Source organism: Mastomys coucha, unplaced genomic scaffold (genome assembly GCF_008632895.1).
Source record: "Mastomys coucha isolate ucsf_1 unplaced genomic scaffold, UCSF_Mcou_1 pScaffold5, whole genome shotgun sequence".
Classification (NCBI taxonomy): domain Eukaryota; kingdom Metazoa; phylum Chordata; class Mammalia; order Rodentia; family Muridae; genus Mastomys; species Mastomys coucha.
The window spans coordinates 112164315-112181233 of NW_022196911.1; the positions used below are offsets into that span (position 1 = coordinate 112164315).

At 48.0% G+C, this 16919-nt stretch overlaps 1 protein-coding gene and 1 pseudogene across 7 annotated transcripts in view; one reads left to right on the forward strand and one right to left on the reverse strand.

The window, feature by feature from the left end:
• The first annotated feature begins 403 nt into the window (after nt 1-403).
• Tmem94 (transmembrane protein 94) overlaps nt 404-16919 on the forward strand; it is a 38687-nt gene continuing 22171 nt past the window's right edge. For 4 of the 7 annotated variants that reach the window (XM_031355146.1, XM_031355149.1, XM_031355152.1 and 1 more), the window contains exons 1-2: nt 463-519; nt 12195-12318. In XM_031355146.1, the coding sequence (XP_031211006.1) occupies nt 12301-12318 (18 nt within the window). In that variant the 5' untranslated portion in view covers nt 463-519; nt 12195-12300. Of the gene's footprint in view, nt 520-1421; nt 1444-1540; nt 1860-12194; nt 12319-16919 lie in introns of those variants that run through there. The other 3 variants (XM_031355150.1, XM_031355147.1, XM_031355148.1) reach the window with 3 other exon arrangements.
• LOC116079254 lies at nt 9188-9402 on the reverse strand (annotated as a pseudogene).

Below are 16919 nucleotides of genomic sequence, written 5' to 3' on the forward strand. Positions count from 1 at the left end.
AAATAAGGAAGAATCGAGGAAAATACAGATAAGGCGATTTTGCAAGGGGTTTACTAAAAAATAATAAAGGGCGGAAGGTTTCGCCTGACTATGGCTTTAGAGAAATTTAGTGGGTAAACTAACGGGGATGAAATTGTATGAGCGCCTGTAGTCTGGTTCTTTAGAGCCGAAAACGCGGGAGCATCGTGCCCGAGCTAGGACCCGGGCTTCCCCTTATCACTTTAGAGTCCTAGTCACACAATTCCGCCAGGCTCCCGGAGGGGCGGTGGAGGTTACAGCTGAGCGCAACAACCAGCCAATAACAAATCAGAAACTCCCGCCCGCCTCGAATTTCAACCAATCAGCGTTGGGAGCCTTGGCTTGTTTGCCTGCGCGTCTGTTGCTGGGGGAAGGCGGCAAGCCTCCTCGGCGTTGCCCACAACGGACATGGCTGCGGCCCCTGGAGGCGGGGATGTGAAGTGAGGAGGGGGCAGGGAGGGGAGAGGACGCGGGCGAGGAAGACCGTCCGAAGGGGCCCCGGTAAGTACGAGAAGGCCCCACGGCCCGAAGAGGGGAGCAAGGGGGCGTGGGGCTCGGCCTGCCGCGCCCTCTGAGTTCTTACCCAAGGCGAGGAGCGTCTGGGGTGTGCACCTAGCAAGTGGCACCAAAGGGGTGTCCCTCTGTGGTGGAGTAGAGGGGCCGGCCTCCAACTCCTGGCCGGCTCCTTCCCTCAGGTCCTCAAGGGTTGTTTTGTTTTGTTTTGTTTTGTTTTCTAATTTCCCCACTCTGTCCTGGCTTGCCCCTTGCCGGGGTCCCTCGTCAGAAATAAAGGTTGTATCCAACAAAGAATCGTTGGCCCAGGTTTTCCGTGGCTGGGCCCCGGGCCAGCGGACTGCCGAGCCTGATGTCACGGGTGTTTATTTGTAGGCCTCTGGGTGTCCCCGGCCCAAATAAAGACGGTTTTCTCCCAGAGCGCGCGCTGTGCTGGCCGCCCCGAGCTGGCGGTATCTCTGCGCCCGCCCGCCCGCCCGCCCGCCCGCCCGCCCGCCCGCCGGCTGGCCACTCTGAAGGACTTCTGGCTCATTGCAAGGCTGCGAGGTTGCAGTTGGGGGTGTGCTTCCCCGATTTTAGAGTCACAGAGAGATGCTTCGGAAGCAAGCATAGCACCACAGCCTTTGCAGTTCTGTTCAAGCAATTTCCGTGTTTAGAAGAGTGACTGAGGGAATAAAAAAGTCTGACAGTTTCAGAATCAGACCACGGTACCGCGTAGGCTCATCCTGGAGCAGCACTTCAGACATATTCCGCGGACACTCTGCAGTGGAATTTCACCGGCTTTATTAGCTGTCACTTCTGTTAGGTTCTCTCTTGGCAGAATTACGAGCAGGGGGAACCTAGATTCTGGCGAGGACTGCGTTGACAAGCCACCCCTTTTAATAACCAGCCCCGCTCCAGGTAGTGTGAGAGGTAACTGTCCTCGAACGCCCGCCTCTGCTCATTCCATTTGGTATAAGACCTCACAGGTGATTAGCAGATAGGAGGCTGACCAGCTGGGAGATGGAAAGAAATCAGAGCACACTTGACATTTCTATTTTAAGTGGCTAGGGAGTGCCAGCTCCCAGGGAAAGAGAATCAACCATTTGGAAAGCGTACCTCCTGAAGAAGGAAATTAGCAGTAAAGGTCGCAGTCCCTGGGCTCCTCCTGCTCCTTTCCCCTAAATTGGGACTCCAGAATCAATTCCTATACAACAGTCAAATTACCGCCTACACCCAAGGTATTATTTAACCCGTCTTGGTCAGTGATCTGGAGAGATCTGCAGGGCCTCTAAGGACACCCCTGATTTCCGAGTGAGAAGGCTCCCGGTCTCCCTCTGCACCTTGCGGTAACTGGTAACCCCTAGTTGGTGGCTTTTGTTCCGTTGCTATTGTGTCTGTGTCCTGTTCACTGCAATGTCTTCCATGGCTGAAAAGACACTTTAATAATACGGTTTGAAAGTCTAGTTTGCAAGCAGGCCTAGGTGAAGTAAAGGTTAGGCCACTGCTGAAGCGGGAATGTTTTTCTTGTAGAAGACTCAGCCGGTGTGGTTTGATGATCAGGGGTTTGTATAATAATCAGCTTGGCCTGGAGTCGCGCGGATGGTAGTAAACAGTGTTGGTCACGTGGTGTGGGAAGGCGAATAAGGGCCAGATTTCTACCCAACCTTGCCTCTCCCTCCTCCTCCCTAACCCTGGACAATCTCACCCATGGAGGGTTTGTTTGTTTGTTTGTTTTTGTTTTGGGGTTTTTTTGTTTGTTTTTGTTTTTTTCGATACATGGTTTCTCTGTGTAGCCCTGGCTGTCCTGGAACTCACTCTGTAGACCAGGCTGGCCTCAAACTTAGAAATCCACCCGCCTCTGCCAAAGGCGTGCGCCACCACTGCCCAGCGACATTTTTCTTATTGAAATTTTCACTGTAGGCTGGGTAGTGGTGGTGGTGTATGCCTTTAATCCCAGTACTTAGGAGGCAGAGGCAGGCGGATCTCTGTGAGTTCGAGGCCAGCCTGGTCTTGAAAGCAAGTTCCAGAATAGCCAGGGCTACACAGAGAGACCCTGTCTTGAAAAAACCAATATATATATATATATAAATATATATATATATTTACTGTATAAATTCATTGTACCTAGTCCTGGGTCACATAAGGATGAGTTCACATAAGTGTCTGTCACAGGTTGAGTAACCCCCCACTCTGTCCTACCCGTCCCTCTCTCTCACATTTATCTCCTTTGTTCTCTAGAGCAATGGTTCTCAACCTTCCTCATGCTACTGCCCATTACTACAGTTCCTCATGTTGTGGTGACCCCCAACCCTAAAATTATTTTGTTGCTACCTCATGACTGTAATATAAATATCTGATATGGGGATGGAGACACACAGGTTGAGAACCACTGTTCTAGATACGTTTGCTTGTCTTTTCATATGGTGTGTGTGTGTGTGTGTGTGTGTGTGTGTGATTTTTACATCTATGTAAAATTTAGGAGCCCAGAATGAGAGAAAAATACAGTATTTAAGACTGGTTTAATTCACGTAATATGATTCTCTCTAGTTATATCCTTGTCCCTGCAAACGCTATAACTTTGTTCTTCGTGTCTGAAAAAACAAATCCCCCGGTGTCCACGTAGCCCAGTTTCCTGTCCCTTCTCCTTCTCTTGGTCCCCGAGGCTGGTTCCTTCACTCAGCTGTTTTTGAACATGGTCAACATGGGTGTGCTAGGGTCTGTGATGTTGACTTGGAGTCTCTCAGGATAAAATACCCTCTAGCTGGCTCATGGGCTAGATCTATTTTGAGGTTTTTGTTTGTTTTGTTTTTATTTTCTCAAGGCAGGGTCTCTGTACACAGCCCTGGGCTGTCCTGAAACTCACTCTGTAGACCTGGTTGGCCTCAGACTCAGAGACTTGCCTGCTTCTGCCACCTGAGTGCTGAGATAAAAGGCACTGCCGCCACACCTGGCCTGGCTGGTTTGAATCTTTTGACAGGCTTTCATACTGGATTTCCTTAGTGGCTGAGTGGTTTTCATTCCTCAGCAGTGGATGCTGGCTCCTTCTTGTCTGTGTCTTTGCCAGCATCCCCTGTCACCTATTTTTCATAACAACGGCCAGCACTCTGATTCAGGGGAGATGGAGTCTCAATATAGCTTGGGTTTGCGTCTCTCTGACGGTTGGAGGAGTTAGACAGTTTTCTGTAGGTTTACTGGCTATCTGCATTCCATCTTTTGAGAACTAGCTTTCTGTTTTGTAAGCCTTTCATTGACTGGGTTGTTTGGTTTCCTACTGGCTAGCTTTTGGAGTTCTTTGTATATTCTCTATAATAATATTCTGTCAGATGTCTAGCTTGCGAAGCTCCGCAGGTCGTCCCTTCACTCCGTTTGGCTGTGCAAAGACTTTTGAAGGTCACGAGGTCCCATGTGTGATTGGCGGCTTTCTTTTTTTATTTTCTGCATTGAAATAGTCGGCTGCCTTTGGTAAAGGCTGTCCTTTCTCTAACTGAATTCTCTTTGTACTTTCCTTAAAATCAATTGTCCAAAAATGTCTGGGTCTATTTTTGGACTCTGAAATACCAAGCCAGAACCACATTGCTCTGAGTACTGTGGTGTTGCAGTCCCTGAGGTAGGGAGGGCGCTGGTCACTTTTGTGGCCTTTTCCTCCCCCTCCTTCGCTCTCCCCCTCCCATGTCTCCTCTTCCTCAGGTCTCCTTCTCTGACTTTCTTTTCTGCTCTTTTGAGTCTCATTATCACTTGATAGATTAGGCTGGCCCACCTTTCCATTCCTCATGTTTCTACATCTGGTTGCTGCTCCCCGGAAGCCTGGTGTATCGTCCTGCTCCTCCTCTTCCTCCTCCTCCCCTTCCTTGCTCCTTGTCCTCCTTGTCCTTTTTTTTTTTTTTCCCTGAAATTTTCTTGTTGGCCAAGGTATGGCATCACTTTGCTGGCCAAGCTGGCCTGACCCTTGTAATGCAGAACAGGTTGTATTTGAATGCATGGTGATCCTCTTGACTTGGGCTGGGCTCCTTAGTGCTGAGATTATGGAGGTAAACCACCAGGTCTGTTATCTTCTCTGTTCTGTATTGTGGGGGGGGGGGATGAGACCGTTCATTAGGTAAGGGGCTTGAGGCCCAATCACCAGATTTCAGTCCCTGCCCCATGTGATGGAAAGATAGAATCAATTCCTGCAAGATGTCCTCTGACCTCCATGCATGTTTGTCAAGGCTAGGAATGATGACAACAGGTGCTTTTAATCCCAGCACTTGGGTGGAGGGGATTCACCTGAATATCTGTAAGTTTGAGGCCAGCTTGGTGTTCATGGTAAGCTCCAGGACAACCAGGGCTGTCTCAAAAACAAAAATAAAAAGCAAACAGATGTGTGTTATGCAACTGAACGAAGTCTTCCAGGCGGGCTATGCTGTAGACAGAGGTCAGGTGTCCTTCTGGCTGGGAAGTCGACGCGTCTGTTATATAGACTGGATGGTGATGAACTTGGAGTAGCTGTGCTCACATGCTAGGATTGCATCTAACTAAGTCATGTGTGTCTTCGAGCCTGTGCTGAAGGGTTAATGTTCTTCCTAGTGAAATTGACCCTGTTGGGTTTGGCTCATCTTCGCAACCTGTTGAGCCTTCCTTGGATGTAGACTTTGATGTTTTTCCCAGGGTTGTGTATGCTCTCCAAGAATTTGATTACCGTGCCATCTGTTCCTCACTGAAGCCATTGATAAAAATATTGACTAGCACGCAAAGAATAAAACTTGATAGCTCGCCATTGAAAGCCTTGATTCAATATAGCATCAACACACCAATTAGTTCTCTTTGGGTACCGATATTTAATTAAATATAGATAGACACATCCAATTTTGATTGGTGTATTGAGCAAGGCCACTGGGCAAGCCTTACTCATGGAGATTATATTAGAAGGGTCAAGACAGACAGACAACTCCCACCTCAGCTCAAGTGGGGCCTTGGTCCAGATTTGGTTTCGCAGCCTTGGCTCTGAGCTTGGCAGAAAGAACCACCATCTCTCTTCCCATGGTTGTTGTTGCAGCTTGTTCCTCTTTCTGTTTCTATTCTGTTTTTGTTTTTTGCCACTTGTTGTTGCAAACTAACAATTTTATATGTTATAATAATTTTATTATATCAAAGCATTATGACTTTCTTCTAACTCACGTATGTCATGTCTCCCCTTTCTCATCTTTCTCTCTTTTTTAATTTTTTTTTTTTGCTGTTGTTGTTTTGTATTTTGTTTTTTTCGAGACAGGGTTTCTCTGTGTAGCCCTGGCTGTCCTGGAACTCACTCTGTAGACCAGGCTGGCCTCGAACTCAGAAATCTACCTACCTCTGCCTCCCAAGCGCTGGGATCAAAGGCGTGTGCCACCACCGCCCAGCTCTTTTTTAAATTCTTAAACAAATCGTGGAGTCACCTTAGTAGCTCTCTGTAATTCTTCCAGACTCCTGCCAGGCTCAGCCTCAGTCCTTCCAGGACTTTCCTGGTCTTTTAAATTACAATTTTATCTGTCGACTTTCAGTGCATGTGCACATGTGCAGGTTCCTGAGTATCATGGTTCTTGTGGAAGGCAGAGGAGGACCTGTGGAGCCATTCTCTCCTACCACGGAGGTCCTCGGGTCCTTGGGCTGGCCAACAGGTGTTGTCATCAGCTGAGCCATCTCACCAGCCCTTAACGATCTATTTTTATAGTGGCCCCAAACTGTTATATTGTTAATTTCTCTGTGGCTCATGTTTATAGTCCAAGCCATTTGGGAGGCCAAGAATGGAAGGTTCTGAGTTTGACGTCTTCTGTGTGACACAGTGGTGGCCTGTGTGTGTGGTAGCATGTGCTCACAGCCCCAAGCACTCGAGAAACTGAACCCAACCAAGCAGCCTCTTTTCCTGAGGAAGAGACGTTCTATCTTCTACCCTAGAAGCCATCATCCCTTGCCCTCATCGGTGCAGCGCTTCGCCTTTCATGTGTTGGTCAGCTTTCTGTTGCTAAAGTCCCAAGTGGTCCCCGAGGAAGAGAGGATGGACTCTGACACAAGCTACTCTCCTAGGTCCGCCTTGTGCCACATGGCGTCTATTTCGAGACTCACTTAAACCGCTGAGTATTACCGCTCAGTTCTGCCCTCTACCTTACGATGTATGGGGTGGTTCTCCTGCAGCAGGAGATTGAATTTGTTCATCCATCCTTCTGTGAATGGACACTTGAACTGGTCCTCTAGTTTGGGGCTATTTTGAATAAAAATAGATTTTTTTGCATATATATATGTGTGCATACATGTGCATATGCATGTTTTCATGTGTATGAGAACATGTATATTCATATATGTGTGTGTGTGTATCAGGTTAATATTGAGTATCTTCTTCAGTTACTTTCTAACATATATAATTAAATATATGTTATATAATATATATATGGTAATTTTTTTTTTTTGGGTGCTGGGAATCAAAGTACAGTTCTTTGCAAGGATACTTAGGACTCTGCTGAACCATCTCTTCAGCCTCACACATTTATTTATTTTGTATTTGTGATTGTATGTGCTATATCATGTATATAGAAGTCAGATGACAGCTTTCTTTTTTTGTTGTTGTTGTTGTTTTTGTTTTTGTTTTTCGAGACAGGGTTTCTCTGTATAGCCCTGGCTGTCCTGGAACTCACTCTGTAGACCAGGCTGGCCTCGAACTCAGAAATCCACCTGCCTCTGCTTCCCAAGTGCTGGGATCAAAGACATGCGCCACCACTACCTGGTTCTTTTTTTTTTTTTAAAGATTTATTTATTTTATGTATATGACTACACTGTAGCTGTCTTCAGACACACCAGAAGAGGGCATTGGATCCCATTACAGATGGTTGTGAGCCACCATATTGTTGCTGGGAATTGAACTCAGGACCTCTGGAAGAGCAATCAGTGCTCTTAACCACTGAGCCATCTCTCCAGCCCCAGATGACAGCTTTCAGTAGTCCATTTCCCCTTTTTACATGTGGGTACCAGACATTGAACTCCACTCATCAGGCTTGGCAGCAAGGGCTCTCCACTCAACGACCCATCTGGCTGGCACTAGAAATACAATTTATATTTCAACATTACAACCTTGTACTTATAGATTCCTTGCCATTTTCTGGAGACTGTATTATTTGGTCTGTAAACAGTGTTTCAGTTTGGGTTTTATTGCTGTGAAAACACACCATGATCAGGGCAACTCTTACAAAAGATAACATATAATCAGGCCTGGCTTAGTTTTAGAGGTTCAGTTTATTATCATCATGGAGGGAAGCATGGCAGCATAAAGACAGACATGGTGCTGGAGGAGCCAGGGGTTCTACATCTGGATCCACAGTCAGCCAGGAAGGGCCTGTCTTTTTGCAGACAGCCAGGAGGAGGGTCTTGCTTCCACACTGGAGAGAACGTGAGCATAGGACCTCAAAGACCCCTTCTACAGTGCTGGCCCTCCTCCAGTAAGGCCACACCTGTTCCAATAGGGCCACGCCTCCTAGTGACACAACTGCTCCTGGGCCAAGCACATTCAAACCACTGCAGACACAATTTTCCTTTAAAAATTTTTTTGAGTTCCAGGACAGCCAGGACGATACAGAGAAACCCTGTCTCGAAAAAACAAAAACAGTCTGGTCTACAGAGTGAGTTCCAGGTCAGCCAGGACTATACAGAGAAACCCTGTCTCGAAAAACAAAAAACAAACAAAAAAAATTTTTTTTGAAATTAAAATCTAATTATATCATTTTCTCCTTTCCCATTCCTCCCTCCATCCCTTCCCACACACCCTTCTTCCAATCTCTTGCAAACTCATGCCCTCTTTTATTGGTTTGTTTGTTTTGTTTTGTTTGAGACAGGATTTCACTATGTAACCCTGGCTGGACTGGAGCTCATGATGTGGACCAGACTGTCCTCAAACTCACAGAGATCCACCTGTCTCAGTATTCCAAGTACTGGGATGAAAGGCATGGTCCACAATACCTGGCAAGACTTCTTTTATTTTTCTTAATTGTTGTTTCATATACATACATAAATCTATACATAGGTCTATATGCTCCTGAATGCACACAGGCTGCTCAGCTCGTGTGATATTACTCGTATGTACATAGTTTTAGGGCTGCCTGTTTGGTATCGGATGGCCAGTTGGGGGTTCTTCCCCGGGAAAGACTGTTTCTCTGTCTCTCAGAGATGTTTAGTTTCCTATAGTTCTAGGGTTGGCCCCTTTCCATGTTAGGATGTTTCTGCTGGTGTCCATGGTCAGGTCTTGTGTAGGCAGGCAGTCATGTTGAGGCAGTGAGCTGTCATGGGTGCAGCTTCCCTGAAGTCCCTAAGAGGAAATCTCACAGTGAACTTCCTGTTTCCTCGGCTCTTATAACCTCCACCCCCTGTTCTGCTACAATCTGATCCCCGAGTCCTGGGTACGGTGCGGGAGATGTGCTGTATCTGTGTAAGGGCACTTGCTCTCTGCATTTTGATCTGTTGTGGTTTTCTGGAATGGTCTCCATCTGTTGCAAGGAGACATTTCATTCCAGTCTTTAGACCTTCTGTTTTCTCTCATCCCACTTTAGTTTTGAGTTCTTATTCTTTCTTCTTCTTCTTCTTCTTCTTTTTTTTTTTTTAATACAAATGCTTTATTTAACAGTTGTGAGTCATTCCATGGGCTAGGTAGTGGATATCCAGGACCCTACCAACAGCAAGGTCAGCGCATCCTCCGAGCTTTTCTTTCTGACTCCAGTAGGGTGAGCACATTGCCCTCTCGAATGGGGCCTTTGATGACATTTTGGATCATAGAACGGCTGGTGTCATCCATAAATTCCACTTGTACCTGCCCATGTACTGTCCCTGTGAACCGGTCCTGCCCAGCGCTTTGGTTACCCTAGCCAGCCTGATGGGCTGCACGCGACTCGTGTTCATGATGTGGCGATCTGGCAGAGAGCTTATTCCCTCTTATTATATAACTTATATATACTCATTTATCAAGTTTGAGTGTATGTGTTGTATGCATGTGTGTGCATGCGTGTTCATGTTCACTCATGGCCATCATACCTCACACATGGAGGTCAGAGGACAACTTATAGAAGTTGATTCTCTCCTTCCATCAAGTGAGTTCCAGGGTTCGGACTCAGGCTTGACAGCGTGTGAGTCCTTATTCTTTTTTTATTTTTTATTTTTGGGTTTTTGAGACAGAGTTTCTCTGTGTATCCCTGGCTATCCTGGAACTCACTCTGCAGACCAGGCTGGTCTCGAACTCAGAAATCCGCCTGCCTCTGTCTCCCGAGTGCTGGGATTAAAGGTGTGTGCCACCACTGCCTATTGTGAGTCCTTATTCTTAATCTAGATAGACTTGATTGTCATTTCTTGTTGCTAATGAGAGTAATAGATACTATTTATCAAGTACCAAATATTATACCAGGCCCCGTACATGTACTATTTTTACATAACTCTCATGACACTGCTGTGAAATATCTATTGCCACATCCATCCTAGGGACAAGTAGTCAAAGCTGAAAAGGACAAACAAGTTACCAAGACCACTCAGTGTTTGATAAGTGTTGGAGCCGGGATTTGAACCCACAGGCATTTATTTAGTTTGACACTTATGCTCTTTCACAATGAGCTATAGGCAGAGCTGGCCCTTTAAGGATTCTTCTCCTGATTTCAGGTCAGATCTTCTTCCAGAATCCCATGTATGGAATGATGGGAATACAGAGACTCTTAGAAAATGTCATGTTCCTGGCTGCCCTCTGTACTGCTGTGGTTCCAGCTGGCCACAGTTATTTCCCTCTGGTTGTGTTGGCAGGAGAAGGAACAATAGGAACAACAACCCCCCTCTGGATCCTGGTGACTCTGTCTGTGCAGTTAATGCCTTATTCAGCCCCTGCAGGGGTGGAGCGGCATGGGGTCCTCAGCCATAGCTGTGACCAGGGTTCAGGCTGCCTGGTCAGGGTGGCCTTGGGCAGGAGTGATGAGGCCTCTAAGGATCCAATTTCAGTTGGCTGCCAAAGACTGAATGTCACTGCTTTGCAAGGTCACTTCCAGCTTCACTGTCTCTGACCCTGCCGGAATGGCTCAGCTTTGATTGAAGGTGCAGGCTGAAAAGAAGGGGTAGGGAGAGACTTGGCAGCATGGCAGGTGACATCAGCTTGGGTCCCGCCGTGAGGAACTGGGTGGGATTTGGGAGTGGAGGTGGCTGAGCTTCCTGGCTGGCCCTCTGGACATAGATTTTTAATTGTTTCTCGACAGCTCTTTTATGGGTCGGCTCTCCTGGGCCTCTGATTCCTCGTAATAAGGTTGGCTGCAGGCCCCAGAGAGAACTGCCCTCATCAGCAGCTTAGCAGTTTCTCCAAGAGGAGGCCTCTGGCTCCAAACCAGACTCCGCAGTCTCACTTCTTCTTCTTCTTCTTCTTTTTTTTTTTTAAAGCTTTTTTTTTTTTTTAAAGATTTATTTATTATTATATCTAAGTACACTGTAGCTGTCTTCAGGCACACCAGAAGAGGGTGTCAGATCTCATTACAGATGGATGTGAGCCATCATGTGGTTCCTGGGAATTGAACTCAGGACCTCTGGAAGAGCAGTCAGTGCTCTTAACCACTGAGCCATCTCTCCAGCCCGCAGTGCAGTTTTACTTCTTACTGAGAACATGCCCTGATCTGAGCTTGCCCAAGTCATGCTGGCTGCCAGGATGGAAGGGTGAGGGTCGGGGTCAGGTGGGGCAGGCAGACTGCTGAGCAACAGATGCTAAGCATGTGCTCTGTCACCTCTGTCACGCGGTCATTCCGGTCCCCGGGCTGACTGCATTTTCCAGATACCTGTTTGACATTTGTCACACTGCTTGTCAGGGTGGCTTGCTGGTTCCCTGTAGACTTCTGCCCAAGGTGTCTCTGTCTAGAACTGCTGTCACCCACACAAGAGGCTCAGAAGACCTGTGGGCATGTGTGTGCTGGCAAGTGTGTCACATGTTCCTACGCACATGGAGAGTGTGTGCCTGCTTCTGCCCGCTCTCTTTCCATCCTCCTCCCCGCAGTGTTCCTGATTACTTGACTTGTATTAGACTTCGGATGACATCACTGCTGACTTTAACCCCAATTTTAAGATATGCTGATACTCTAAAGAATGCTCTAGCCGGGCGGGCAGTGGTGGTGCACACCTTTAATCCCAGCACTTGGGAGGCAGAGGCAGGCGGATTTCTGAGTTCGAGGCCAGCCTGGTCTACAGAGTGAGTTCTAGGACAACCAGGGCTATACAGAGTTCCTTTCTTGGGGGTGGGGGGGGGAGAGAAAGAATGTTCTGTGTGCTGAGTGTCAGTAATTCAGAGTACAGAGGGAACTGAAAACAGAATGCCTCTGAAAAGGAAGGTTGAAAGAGAAAGGCTGGGGCTGGAGAGATGGATCAGTGGGTAAGAGCACTGGCTGCTTTTCCAGAGGTCTTGAGTTCAATTCCCAGCAACCACGTGGTGGCTCACAACCATCTGTAATGGGATCTGATGCACTCTTCTGGTGTGTCTGAAGTTAGCTACAGTGTACTTACATATAATAAATAAATAAATCTTTAAAAAAAAAAAAAAGAAAGAAAGAAAGAGGAAGGCTGGCCCTCCTACCCAGGGCTGACTCCTGACGTGCTGTGGCTTAGTTGAGATTGTCATGTTGCACAACCGTCTTGGAGTCCTGTGACCTTACTTATGGGATTTCTTCTCACTTTTTCCCCAGATGCCGTGACGGTGACACACTCACTGGGGTCTGTCCATGTTGGGGAGGAAGCTTCCTTCCAGGTGTGACAACATTCATCTGGGCATGTCTGAAGTACCCTGGGCCCATGGACCTGAAGCATCTGGTGGGCCCCGTTCTATGGCTGTGTGGCTGTTGTGGGGGTTTCTCTGTTGGGTTCTCCTCACCTGGGTTTGCTGGGAGACCTTCAGCTCAGGGTTTTACAGTGAGTGTGGGGAAGGGAGCTCTGAGGCTTGTAAGGGGTACAAAACTACGGCTGCTTCTTAGAGGTTACTATTGCATGGCTGGGATGAACAGGGTTTAAAGGCAGGCCAGTTAACACAGCCGCATGGCAGCAGGCTTTCTGATTGGGTTTGATCCGAAGCCAGTCTTGCCCAGAGCTGTGTAATTTGGTTTGTTTGTACTGCTGTGCCCCAACCTGCCTGGCCATGTTGAAGACTGTTGGGCACCCTGTCTGTGGTTAGGGACAAGTACCTCATCAGATTCCAAACAGAGCTGTGTGTTAATCAACAGGAATGAGCTAGGCCTAGTGGTACAGGTCTGTAATTCCACTCACTCTAGAGGTGGAGGCTGAGGCAGGAGAATTGCAAATTCAGAGCCTGTTTGGACTGCAGAGAGAGTTCAAGGCTGCCTTTGACGACTTTGTGAGGTCATCTCTCTCCCCCTTAAATCAGTCAGACTTGAAGAGTCAGGCTGTTGAAGTCTGGTCCTGCCCTCAGATGTACAGTCTTAGGATGGAAGTAGATTTAGAATATTTCTCTCCTATGGCTAAGACTGCCCTTCGACCCCCGTAGGAAGTCCTTGTGTCTCTTGCCTGGTTTCTGCATAGCTTGCTAATACCAGCTCACTGGATCATTACCCTGGGGAACTTCTGAGCACATGAGTCCTGGACTAGAAAGCCACGTACCAGCAGCAGCCATATTTATGGAACATTGGCCTTAGAGCAACAGAGCCCTTAGAAACTAGGAAGATGGCTCCCAGCTTGTAGAGGGCTGCAGTATAGTTGAGGGTCAGAAGGATAGTTAATTTAGAGTACACTGGGGTTTCGACCTGCACAAGGACATTGTTTTTAAATTTTTCTTTCTTTCTTCCTTTCTTTCTTTCTTTCTTTCTTTCTTTCTTTCTTTCTTTCTTTCTTTCTTTCTTTCTTTCTTTCTTTCTTCCTTCCCCTCTCTCTCTCTCTCTCTCTCTTTCCCTCTCTCTCTTTCTTTCTTTCTTTCTTTCTTTTTGGTTTTTCGAGACAGGGTTTCTCTGTGTAGCCCTGGCTGTCCTGGAACTCACTCTGTAGACCAGGCTGGCCTCGAACTCAGAAATCCACCTGCCTCTGCCTTCCAAGGCTGGGACCAAAGGCGTGTACCACCACTCTGCCACACTGCCTTGCTCTTTTTAAATTTCTTTTTTCTTTTTATTTATTCTGAATGTGTGTGTAATGGCGTGGGGTGAGGGGCACGTGTGCTCCAGCATGCAAGTCGAGGTTAGAGGAGACAATTTTGTGGAGTTGGTTCTCTTCTTTGATTGGCTTCTGGGAATCGAACTTGGGGCCTCAGACTTGAGTGGTGAGTGCTTTACCCACTGAGCAATCTTGCCAGCCAGCAAGAGTCTCTTCAATAATTCAGTGGGCTTGAACGATGGACCTGTAGCCGGGGGCTCTCAGAAGGCTTCTTAGAAAATAAGGGTTAGGAGGAGTTTGTGTGGTGACACCTGTTGCTCAGGTGGTCTGCAGTCTGTCCCTGCTGCTGGATGACTTTTGGCTTCCCATCCCCTCTCAGACCCAACCCGTCTCCAGCCTGTCTGGAAGGGCATGGTGGATGAGCTGTTGCAGTGACCGTCTGGGTCCCTGCTCTGAGATAACGAGGCCATTTTCCTATCATCAAAGCAGGCGGCGTGGAAAGTGGGTGGAGAGTGGGTGGACTGTGTTGGTGCCTTCTGAGGTGTGCCTTGCTTTCCACCCTAGCAGTAACTTCCCGGAGGTGAGGGCCAGGAGTCTTTCTTGGTGACTACAACTGATAGTCGTCCTCACAGAGGCTGGCACCAAAGCCGACCCCACCCATCCCTCTTTCCTGCTCCCAACAAAGACTTCCTGCCCTTAACCTCTGGACTGCCCAGCCCCTCCTTTCTGTCCCCATTCTACTGTTTAGCAGGGGGCCCCGCAGGGAGGTGCACAGGCCAGCTAGGGGGAGGGGAGAGGCTGGCTTGTTCCTTCCAGCAGCTGAAGAGGGTGTAGTCTAGGAGACAGAGGGCCCTGGAGAAAGGCACTCAGTCTCCAGCCTGCTCCCAAGCCAAGGGACCCATTAGGTTGTGCTCATTCCCTTGTCTGTTATATTGCCATACTGAAGATGGCCTGCCCATTAGCAGAGGAATGCCCAGCCCCTCCCAGTGCCTTACCTCTTCCTTCACCCGTGTCTGTGCCGACTTCTTTCATATCAGAATTGGGGCCCAGAGCCATAGTCACCTAGGCCCTGCTTTTGCCCGTGTCTGGGCTTGGTGACACACTTTAACCTTAGTATTCAGGAGACAGGCAGGTCACTTGCATTTGAGGCCAACCTGGTCTCTATACATATTTTTTTCAAGACAGCTAGAGCTATATAGAAAGACCCTGTCTCAAACAAACAAACAAACAAATGCAGGTACTCCCAGATCCCTGGTGTGCAGGGTTGCCCTTAGTGGATCAGCAGCTTGTGGGGTCTCCACATCACCCAGAGGCAGGAGGCCTTACCCTCTCCCAAGGCTACTGGTTTCTTTGGTCAACCAGACTCCCGAGCCTCCTAGAAGTCCCTGCTGGAATCCCTGCTGGTCCCCCTCCCCCAGCCATGCAGGATGTGCTGCTATTAATAAGGCACCAGCCCTCTCCCTCCTTCCTGCAGCTCCCTTCACGGTGACCCGTGACCCGCAGCCACTGGTGGATGGTGCACTCAGCCACAGTGGGGCTCCCAACTTCACCCAGTGACCTGGGGCGCGGAGGACAGGTAGTCTGGGAAGAGAGCCAGTGTTTGAGTCCCTCAGGGTACCTGGATGCCAGCATGTGTCCTCAGCGGGTCCCAAGCCCTTGACAGCTTGTTTCATCTGTCCAAATGCCCCTCCATCCATCTGGCAGTCCTCTGGCTGCATCTTGCTCCTGTGCTCGCCCTGCCTTGGCCTCCTCCGAAGGGACATCTCCTGGGCACCTGGTAAATTGTGGACCAACTTTTGCCTCTGGACCTCCTTTCTTCACCCCCCTCCTTCCTCTCTCTTCCTTCCCTCCCTCTCTCCCTCCCTCTCAGGGCTGTTGCTGGCTGCTGCCTCCTCCTCCCTGCCTGAATCTGCAGCGTGACTGGAAAGAGGCTGAATTAATCAGCAGATTGAAGCTGCGCTCTCTCTGCGCTCTGCTGCGCCCTGTTTTCTGCAGCACCCGCCTCTCGCTCACACACCTTCTGGCCCTCTCCCTTCTCGTCTTTCACACAGTCTCGCTCTCTCATTCTCTTCATTCTCTTCCGCTGCTTCCTCTATCCTTTCGGGTGGTGTTGGGAGCTATTACACCTGACTGCTGGTCCCTCAGGCTCTGCCCCATGCTCTTCAAGCAGGCAGAGCTATGGATCCCCCACCAGGGCAAGCCCAGCACGGTGAGTAGCACAGCTTAACTTTGAGAATTCCCTGCTTATGAAGGAGTCTTTGCTTTGTGGTTGCCAATGGAGTCCTGAAGATGCTGCAGAAGAGGAGGGAGCTAGACTGAGCCTGAGATAACCGGGTCTCTGGAAGGAGATTGGGACTAAGTGCCAAAAAAGCTGTCATGTCTTGGAATGGCCAGCCAGGCTTTCAAGTTACCCAGAGCAGCTTTGGAGAGTGAGTGTCCTGGGGGGGAAAAGGGCGCTAGGACTCAAGGCTGTGTGTGCGTGTGTGTGTGTGTGTGTGTGTGTGTGTGTGTGTGTGTGTGCGTATATGTGTATATATATGTATGTGTATGTATATATGTAAGTGTATATGTATGTGTGTATATATATGTGTATGTGTATATATATGTATGTATATGTGTATATATATGTATGTATATGTGTATATATATGTATGTGTATATGTATGTGCGTATATATATGTATGTATATGTGTATATATATGTATGTGTATGTGTATGTGTATGTGTATATATATGTATGTGTATGTATATATGTATGTGTATATATATGTATGTATATGTGTATATATATGTATGTGTATATATATGTATGTGTATATGTATGTGTATATATATGTATGTATATATGTATGTGTATGTGTATATGTATGTGTATGTGTATATATATGTATGTGTATGTATATATGTATGTGTATATGTATGTAACGAAAACTCAGGGTCTGGATGCTGCAGATGAGTCCAGATGTGCCCAGCCAGACTCAGAGGGATGGGTGCTGGCTGACTGTACTTCAGGGACTGGGGTCGTGCTGAGCTCAGGCTCCTCTCCACCTGTACTGATTAAAGCAGCTGTGAGGGGGTGGCCTGGGGAAGGGGTCCAGCTCACTATAGCTGCTGGTCATCTGTTGTCAAGGCTACCAGCCAAGAGCTAAATCTGTAACATGTCTTCCTGAATGTAAGGCCATGATCTTCTTGTTTCTGAAACAGTAGAAACAGTAGAGTGGGAAGAACAGTTGCTGTGTGGAGAGAATCTCAGGTGTGCTCTGCGGGGACACAGGCGGGGTGTGGGGGCTTCTACCTTAGGTGTGCTCTGCGGGGAC